Source organism: Apaloderma vittatum, unplaced genomic scaffold (assembly GCF_000703405.1).
Source record: "Apaloderma vittatum isolate BGI_N311 unplaced genomic scaffold, ASM70340v1 scaffold5253, whole genome shotgun sequence".
Classification (NCBI taxonomy): domain Eukaryota; kingdom Metazoa; phylum Chordata; class Aves; order Trogoniformes; family Trogonidae; genus Apaloderma; species Apaloderma vittatum.
In genome coordinates, this window is record NW_009709685.1 from 9,653 (window position 1) to 19,515 (window position 9,863).

The following is a 9,863-nucleotide window of genomic DNA, read 5'->3' on the forward strand; positions in this document are numbered from 1 at the left end:
CTTCAGTGCCAAATACTTCTCAGAGTTATGCCAAAGTTATTAAGGAACACGGGTAAGGATTTTTTTTTTACTTTGCAAATGAAGTACAGTCACCAAGTGGATGTTCTTACCTTCCAGAGAATATTACAAATACGCATTTCAAGCAGGCCAAAACTAGTTCTGGAAGAGAATGGCCAGTTTCTTGTGCACTTTTTCCCCTGCTTAGAATTGAATCTTTTAGAAAAGCAAAGGGGACTTGGTGCCTTAATTAGAAAAGCAGAGTTGATACGACCAGCCCATGCTGTGGACTTGTGGCTGGAGAGTTTTTTCACTTGATTTGTACCCCCCTGGCCCCCTCCCCAGGAATTCTGTGTAGAAGCTTGATTTAAACTTTGAACTCTGACTTGAAAGTGTCAAAGTCTTGTTGGTTTTCTTCAGCAATTTTAATTGAATGCTGTAAATACAAAGTAGCTCTTCTGACTGTTGACAGTGCATAAGATTTCAGCACAAGTTTCACCCCATTCAAATGGGACTTTATTGTTCTGGAATAAATTTTGGTATTGAATATGCTGCTATCCAAATTGTGGGTCTTGAGAGTATGGTACGTTTTTAGCAGTGTAAAATAAAATACATTTTAGAAGTACAAAAGGCAGCATGAGCTAGAAACCTGGGTTGTCTAACTAATGATTTCTTTTTCTTTTTTCTTAGTACTGATTTTTTTGACAAAGATGGGGTGATGAAGGACATCAGGGCTATATATCAGGTTTATAATGCACTTCAGGAAAAAGTACAGGTAACTTCCTCTACTTAATGTTGGCCTCTATGTATGTGACATCTTTTGTTTGTCCTTTGGTTAAACCAGGAGTGGAGGAAATGGAAATCTTTAGAGCTCATAAACACTTTGTTACAAACTGTAGGAAAATAAGTGACTTTATTAATGAAATGTGTCGTTTTCTGTTTAATGTCTGCCTTTGCAGGGGCTGCTGTGGAAGTGGTTGGTACAAATATCATCAATTCTTTCTCTTTTGCAAGTTGGAATGGTTTAACACTTAGTGATTTCTCGGAGATGTGAGCTATTTTAAGAGTATGTGGTGAAGAAAAGCCTTGCTGGAAGCTGCAGGGGTTTGTGCAGGTTTAAAGGCTTGCCTGTGTGAGTTTAAAAATGACTCCTGGCTCTTGGTATGTAGCACACAGCCCAGAGCTCCATCTGTTAGTTCAAACTTGTGAACGTTTCGTGTAAAGCACGAGCAAATCCTGCTCCAAATGTGGCAAAGCAGCTGAAAGTGCCTCGAGTGTCAAATCTACTAAATGTAAGCTTGTCAGTTCGCGGCTTGTCCCGTATGAAGAGTGAGGTAGCTGTGCTGCCTCAGGAGCACACGCAGCTGCTGGTTGTGCTGGTCACAGCTGCTTTCCAGGCTGTCCCCTCACAGCCCTGGAGGATGAGTGTCTCTGCTCCCGCATAGCGCGGCTGGTTGGCACACGGAGCGGAGAACAAGGCAAGCAGAGCTCCAGCCATCCCCTGACCCTCTTGCACAGGAGAATTGCTCTTTCTCAGGGGAATCAACGCTGGGGGTTGGAAGGGGCCTCAAAAGATCATCTAGTCCAGCCCCCCTGCCAGAGCAGGGTCACCCAGAGCAGGTCACACAGGAACACGTCCAGGTGGGTTTGAACGTCTCCAGAGAAGGACACTCCGCACCCTCCCTGGGCAGCCTGGGCCAGGGCTCTGGCACCCTCACAGTGAAAAAGTTTTTGTAATGATTTGGGAACCTCCTGTGCTCCAGCTTGCATCTGTTGCCCCTTGTCCTGTCGTGAGACATCCCTGAGAAGAGCCTGGCTCTGTCCTTCTGACACTCCCCCTTGACATATTGATACAGATGAATGAGGTCACCCCTCAGGCTCCTCCAAGCTGCAGAGCCCCAGCTCCTTCAGCCTTTCCTCACAAGGGAAGCTGGTATTTTAGATCCCACCTTGTAAGGTGGGTGATTGGCAACGAAGAGGCTTTTGTGCCAGCTTCAGGAGAGGCAAACATTTCTTTTCAGAGATCTGTCCCGTTAGCTAATAGTGTTGTGCCCTAACGCTGTTTTTGCCAGGAGCACATTATATTCTTTCGTCCTCTTGCTGCTGTTTGAATTAGCGTCTGGAAAAGTGGGAAATGTGACATCGTCAGGGAATGTCTTCCTACCTGTTAAAGCTGTGACATTGTGTATTCAGCTATTCAACATGTGGGTCGTGCTGCTGTACGTTGTTTACTGAGCTGAAAAGTAACTTGGGTGTTAGGTAACTTGAGGAATACTTATCTTTAAAGTGACTGTTTCACAGAGGATGTTACAGGACTGGAAATAAGTTTTCTGGGAAAGCAGCTGGGCCACAGGTGTTGGCGTTATTCACAAATTCATTAGGAGGGAAGGGTTTAAACTTACAATCTTTTAAAAATTAGATAAGGAACTGAAAGCATCATTAATGTTTCTTCAGTTCGGTAGGTAAGATTACTAGTAGTAACCTTTTGGAGAATAAACAGCTCGTGACTTGCTGTTTAAGACTCATCAATACTTCTAGAGTTTTGTACTTTTAAAAACTGATAATGTTTAATGAGGATGACTGATACTTAATTTCTGAAGGAAGGAAACAATATTTGGTGTAACGTGGTTAGATTAAAAAAGAAATCAATATTATCCAGAACTGCTTTTTTTTTTTTTTCTATGAAAATTTCACATTCATTTCCTAACTACTACAGGGAAATCTTGTTGAAAAATCCATGAGTCTTGTTTATTTAGTAGAAGTGTCAGACAGGATATCAGCTTGGGACAGTTGCCTCTTGAGTCAACTGTTTTTAGTGGACCAAATTCAAACTGGGATACAAAAACATTTATGCTGGGTTTTAGAATCATGCTAGTATAGCATCGTTATTGTGCTAAAAAGAGTGTATTTAAAAAAGAAAAAAGAAAAGAAAGAGAAGAAAAAATAAAGAAAGAAGAAAAAAAACCTCTTCCAACAAGTAGGAAGAACTAACTTTGTATCTTACTGCAAATCATCCTGTAATGCTGAATTATTTGGAAATGGTTTTTCTATCATGCAGAGGTCGGGAACTGGCAGTGGTAAGGCATTTTACTTGCCCGAGTAAAGAAACTGATCTCCAGCCTGAATATTAAGCTCTGGTATAGTCAACTCCTGCTCTTAGTGCTGTGTTTTTAATGGCTGCTTCTCTGGTTGTAGCGTTATTAATGTTGTCATGAAAGTATTTTATGTATTTTTTGCAAAATCTTTGTATATCTTATGTTTTTCTCCTAGGCAGTATGTATAGACGTAGAAAAAAGTGAACGTGTTGTCGAATCTTTTCAAGCTGACGTAAACAAGTTAAAAAGGCAAATTGCACAAAAGAAGAGTGAAAAAGAACAGGAAATAAGTAAGTTGCCTTTTAATTTATTTTTTTTTTAAATTTTTTATTTCAGAAACAGATGCTGTAAGGGTAGAACACTTTGTGGAATTATTTTGTATTCCTGAGAGCTCGTAGCAAGAGAAAAAAAAAATCACGTTGGGGAGGGTGTGTGATAGATTGTGATGATACCTGAACTGTACAAGTACGAGTACTGCAGCTGTTTCTGTGGGAGTTGCCCAGTGCTAACAAAATTAAAGCACAGGAGAGAGACAAAGCTGTAGAGAAAGAACGAGAAAGTCAGTTCTGGAAATAACAAAGGAAACAATCGGCTGCAGGAAAGGAAAAGTGGAGCAGAGCCAGGAATGGAAAAAGCAAATCTAAACACCAGAGAGATTCCTTTTTGAAGTACTACCTAGAAACTGGGCACTGTGATTACAGGCCAGCAGCTATCAATGGGCTTTAAAAATCTTTATTTCCTTTCGCCCTCCCCAGCCCTGTCCCCAAATACAAGCCCAGCACCAATGAAGTTGGAGCTCAGTTATGTCACTGGACACCGGCCAAACTGGGTGATGGAAAACAAGTGCTTAAGTGATGAACGTTGTGGATCATCCAAAGTGTTGTCTAGAAGCTTTTTGCCCTTACAGCTTTTAGTGGCTCTATTGGCTTTTTCACCACTGATTTAGAGGAGACCATCTGCATTTTTATCCTCCTCTCCCACTGAATCCTAATTTAGTCAGCATTTTTTTCCATTATTTGCTTAGTGGTGAGCACAAACGTACTGTTTTTCGATATTGAACTAAACCTTCCCAAAACTCTGTTTTTGAAGTCATTCTCATCTTCAGGAGTACGTACTAGAAAGTGGAAGAAACTCTTTAAATGCAGAATGTTGTTGGAATTTGCATGCCTATTTCACGTACCATATCATCACTGATAGGAATTTCAATCCGTATTAGTTTTAATTCCATGAAGCCACTGAAATATTGTCCTTGCAGGGTGTTGGGGGATTCGTTTGTGGAGAAGCTGAGGTTGGTAATACATTGATTTATTCAGGGCTGTACAAGCATGATGGTCCTCACTTTGTAGTGAAGCTCTGAATGCAGAAATTATACTTCTGCTGGGAAATAAATCGCATTAAAAATCCCTGGTTTTATTAAGGTTGCTTCTGCATTCTGGATTACTACTATAAGTTTTCATAGTATGTGTTTAGGACTGATGGGGACAGTAATACGTGTATGTTCATCTTTTTTTGATTAAGAAAATTAAGGAGCTGCAGTGAGGCCTGTTGTGTGGACGTGTTTGGCTGGTTGCCACACTGTCCCTCCTTCTTGAAAACCGAGTGCGGCTTCAGGAGACTCCTGCTTAGCAGTAGATAGGTTTTGCGAAGAGCCCGGACCTTTCCAAAGAGATATTGCTGATCTACTTCAATTTGTGAGTGTAAGGGAAGACTGACGGGAGAGAGTAGAAGCAGAGAATAGGCAAATGGGAAGTAATATTAAAAAACCTCCCAACAATTCATAAGCAAATTATATATTACAAACACTGCCTCTTTTTTCCACATTTTGAAGTGATAACCAAATAACCAAAATTAGTAATTTTAGCTACGAGGTGTTTTTTATTTTTTATCTTGTTATTTAGAGCTGTGTCTGAGACTAAAAGATGACTTGATGGGTTAACACTCTAAACTGTGCAATAGGCCTCTCTGCTGCTACCACTAGATATTTTTATTTTCTCTGGGCAGCAAGGTGCTGTCGTCACATGAGCGTTTTAGCGCTGAGTTTGATCTGTCAGCCCAGGTTTTTCCTTCTCTGAACCTCAAAAATAAGGTAAAGGAGCCAGCAACAGCCACAGATCATGGGAAAGGTACAAGTGGTGTGAATCACTGCTGATGAAACCACCAGGGAGCTGCTACTACCCGAGCTGTGGAGAAGCAGAGATGGGTATTTAGTGTGACTGGAGCTGTTGCCAGCCCATATGGCAAAAGATGGAGGAGGAGGAGGAGGAGGAAGAAGAGCAGTCGGTGGTAGCCTCTAGATACTACCAGATGCAAATGCTGGGCTGAAAATTTATGCCAGAGCAGATAATCCTGTGAGAGGACTGAAACACGAAAACATGCAGCTTGTATCCCTGCAATATTTTTAGATGTGAGTAGCTAAATACTGAAGCTGGCCTTCTGTTCTCTCACTTTCTCAACATCGGGAGCATTTCCTCGGTTTTAATGGGAGGAAAAGGGAGCATGTGATTCAAATCCCCGCGGTAGTGGTGTGTGAAAGCCTGTTATTCTGACCAATATTTGGTTACCAGGTTATGGCTTTAAGGTTGCAGAATGAAAGCCAGCTGAGGCTTTGCTTACAGATCACTGAAATGATTTTGCACGTGTAGCAGCGGGCTCTGGGGTATCGTGAGCGCCCTGCACTTCCCAGGTGTCAGGAAATCTCCCACCGCAGCAGTTCTCCTGTGGTGGACCAAGCCTGGAGTGCTGTTATGTGGCCGCTTGAGGGAATATGCTCTTTTTATTACTGAAGAGATACCTCACTGACTCGATTAAAGGAACTCTTCAGCCTTGATTTTTGCTTTTTCCAGAAGTACGATCTTACAGTGAGTAGAGCCGATACCGTTTTGTCTTATCCCAGGTAGCTTTACGTGTAGCGGCGTCAATTCAAACAGCTGTTTGGAGGACAATAACCAGTTAGAAACCAGTCGAAAACGTAAATCTCTCTCAGGGCTTAACAAACCTTCTTGCAAAAAAAGTTTTTCCTCATGTCTGATGTATACTACTCTAATTGAAGCTGCCTCCTGCTTACCTTTCCACAGCAGCCTCTTAGGCACGTTTGAAGACTGAAACTGTGTCCTCAGTCTCCTCTAATTATCCCAGTTATTACAGTCTCTCCTCTTAGGTCGTGATACCTAGATCTGTAATGAGCCCTTTTCTTTTGTAGAATTTCTCCAGTTTCGCCCCTGTGTCTAAAACTGCGGTGCTCAAAATTAAATACAGTATCCCAGTTGTAGTCTTAACCATTACGGTACCTGCTGAAATAATCCTCACCTGTTTCTCCATGGCTGAGTACATTTAACGCGTGTCGATATTTATAGTTTAGAAAAATCAACGGTAAACCCGAGTTTCTTCTCTGCAGCAGGATGTAACTGTTCCCCGTCTTGCAGTTTGTGCAGTTCTTTATTTCTGCGCATGTATTCCTTAAATTGTTTTCCAAATCATCTCATACTAAGATCACTTTCAAATTCCTGTTCTGATACTCGGTTGTGGTTGCAGCTATTACTAGCATAGCACCGTCTGTAATTTTAATAAGCACGTGCTGATTAAATTCCATCATTTAGGTTGTTAATGCGAGTCCAGTTGGAGTGCAGAGCTGTGAGAGCTTCATCTTGATGTATCTTTCCAAGGTGACTGCTAATCATTGTAATTGTTCTTTAACCAGTTCTCCAGCTTTTTTTTTTTGCTTTTTTTTAATCCTGACAGTGCCTGCGTTGCTGTCTATTCATTATGAAACATGGAGAAGATGTGAAATCCTTAAAGGTGTAATATATCTATGACTTTTAGTCTTGCCTTGATTGTTAACACCACCTGGAAAAGAGGAAAAAAGCCAACACATTGGAAAGAGACTGTCTTTAGTGGAAAAACTTATTTATAGCAAGCGTCTAACTGTACAGTTACTCAAATAGAAGCGTCAGGTTAATGATTGGGCTCGATGATCTCGAAGATCTTTTCCAGTGTAGACAATTCTGTGATTCTGTGAAAATGTAGCACGCTTGCACTTAGTTTGTTTGCTTTCTGACACATTTTGGTTTTGTAAGTCGGACCTGCTGGGGTAAATGAGTTATGACGAGTTTCATATGTGCGCTGCTAGATTTAGGGAAGGTGCTCTGTCAAGCTCGGGGTAGGATGTAGTCATGAACAAGGTTTGACGTGAGGTTAGTGTCATATATAGTTATTGATACGAAAATCAGAATTGCCCAAGACAAGTAGTGGAGACTGAGAGGAAGAGAGCCTGGAAAGCAATCCCGGGGATGAGCGTCTCATAGTAGCAACCAGGAGGAAAGGAGAGAGAGCAGCGAAGGGCTGGGTGGGTGCAGTGTGCTACAACTAGGTTACGTCAAGCATGTTGCAAAGCCGGCGTTAAGCACACCCATGTTCTCTGCTTTTGTAGGAATGCAGCAAGCAATTTTAAGCAGGCAGATGCCGACAGATAACTTGGAACCCATGTTTGTTCCACGAATGTCCTACACTGGATTTGCCGTGGAAGGCTGCACGCTTGAAGATTCGGATGTCTCTGATCCTCCGCCTCCGTATTCCGATTTCCATCCCAGCAGTCAGGAAAGTACTGTCGGTCACGGTCCCCTCGAAAGCAATGTTTTTATGCCTCGACCTCAAGCAGTAGGTTCTTCCAGTTACGTTTCCACAAACGCAGGATTGAAATATTCTGGTAATGGAGCGTCCATGCCATCTTCCCAAAGAGCGGTCGCTGACAATGTTGACGACTCAGAAGACAGTGATTATGAAAATTTGCTTGAACCCACGGAGTCCTCTGACAGTGAATACTCACAGACAAGGGATTCACGACCTTCGGCACATCCCGACGGTGATTCCAGGAACACTCAAACATCTCAGATTTGATAGGGGGGAAAAAAATCCCCATGACACTGTTTTTCATAATTGTTACAGAGACATTTTTGGGGATTTAACCTGGAGGAAACGAACTACGCAGGATGACTGTGCGCACGAGATGTAGAAGACTTGCACTAGATGGTTTATTCACCTTGTGATACGTTTTGCAAGTTTTATAATGGAATCATTAGGATAATCAAGTTGTACTAATGCTGATGAGGTTCATGGATGTACTGGTAAATTTAGGCAAAATGAAATTTCTAGAGATCTTGTAGCTTTTGTTGCCGTATTTTCTTTAAGACAATAAATTGGGATGTGGTAACTAAGCACAGTTAGTCAACAAATAATGTTCTCAAATCAAAACTTACCTCTTGCACTATCATGCCTTGAATTTTAATTTTTTTGAAAGGGAATGAATATATCAGCCGCCTTCAAAATAGCTTTCTATGGTAAGCCAAATTGGCCTTTGCAAGCAGAGAAATTTTGATAATTCCGAGAAGCCTGATTGGAACAGATATGATCTACCTTCTTCTATCGGCATGTTCTTTTAACAGAGAAGGGGTTCGTTTCAGCTTTTTTTTTTTTTTTTTACTAGCAGAATGTGTGTATCACTTACAATGATGGTTGCCTTTATTTCTGTAAAGGGTGTGGGCGGGATGACTGGTAAATCATCATCCAAATGAATGTCATAAAATATAATTCTTCTGGTCTCGCCGGGTTTACAATGACTTTACGCCACGCTAGCCTCGTTTCTTGTCTCACTTGTTATTTTAGCATAAATACAAAGTGCACATAGAGGAGTAAATGACTGACAGAAGTAGTAAATTCCATCATGATTGGACTTTGGAGCCTGCAAATTGCAAACATCAGAGACTGCTTCTTGCGTTTTATCTGCATTTGAATACTGGATTTACGCTTCTAGATGAGTTACTGTATGTGATAAATAGGGGAATAGGGTAGGAGAAGATTGTTTTGGAGAGTCCCCTGGGTTTATTACCTCTTTTCCTCTGGGTGAAATGTGTAAACGATTATTTTAATTTGAATTACAGCTCTTGTCAGGAAACTGCCATTTGGGATAAATGAAGTGTGGTATATTTAGAGAATTTCATGTTTGGATGCACTTATTTTTATTTAAATACCGCTTGTACGCTGATGTTGCCCAAAATATGTGAAATTGTGCCACTAAGAAGTTTGTATTATTGGACTTGATCCCTGCCCTGTAAATGAGAAAATACATATTTTAAAAAGAGGTTATCTTAAGCATTTATCACTTGGAGGTGTGAATAACCACTTCTTTGGTTTACACCCAGAAGAACAAAGCAGTCATTGAAAAGCTTAAATATATTGGATTTACAAAAGACGAAAATTCCAGTATGTATTCTGTGTGTAGGCAAAAGGCTGTTTGTTAGCCTCTCCTCACCTGTACTAAATTAAGGAAAATTACCTTGTGGGGGGAGAAAAAAACCCAGATATTGCAGTTGCCACTCTTCTGTCGGGTGTTTTCTACCTTTAAACATCTAGTGGGCTGTTTTAACTATTTGACATTGTTCTCATTTAGCCTTAACTTCACGTGTTTTCGGCTTCGAGTGTCACTGACCGGAGAACTTGCTCTGGCACTTAGAGTGCTCTAAGGGGGGGGGGTGTCGAAATAGGAACCAACGAGAGATGGCAACTACTGGTTTTATTTTTATTCCACGCAGAAACCTGCAAAATGTACATCTCTGACAAAGCAGTTAAATGTGACAATAAAATCTTATTTAATCCTGTAACTTAGATTTTAATATTTTTCAGGTTCCGTGTCAGTGAAGTAACTCGCCAGAGTAAGAGGGGGATTTGGTGGAAGGGGGTAGCACTAAAAAAACCTGGATATTGCACACCTGCCGCACA

The 9,863-nt window shown here is 41.2% G+C and overlaps 1 protein-coding gene across 1 annotated transcript in view; it reads left to right on the forward strand.

Moving 5' to 3' along the window:
• The window catches only part of FAM175B (family with sequence similarity 175, member B), a 17,411-nt gene extending 8,928 nt beyond the window's left edge, over nt 1-8,483 (forward strand). Inside the window, 4 exon segments of the mRNA XM_009867003.1 lie at nt 1-52; nt 688-772; nt 3,268-3,382; nt 7,519-8,483. The exon segment at nt 1-52 is cut by the window's left edge and continues 31 nt beyond it. Of these exon segments, the coding sequence (XP_009865305.1) occupies nt 1-52; nt 688-772; nt 3,268-3,382; nt 7,519-7,985 (719 nt within the window). The 3' untranslated portion in view covers nt 7,986-8,483.
• Nucleotides 8,484-9,863: the final 1,380 nt, after the last annotated feature.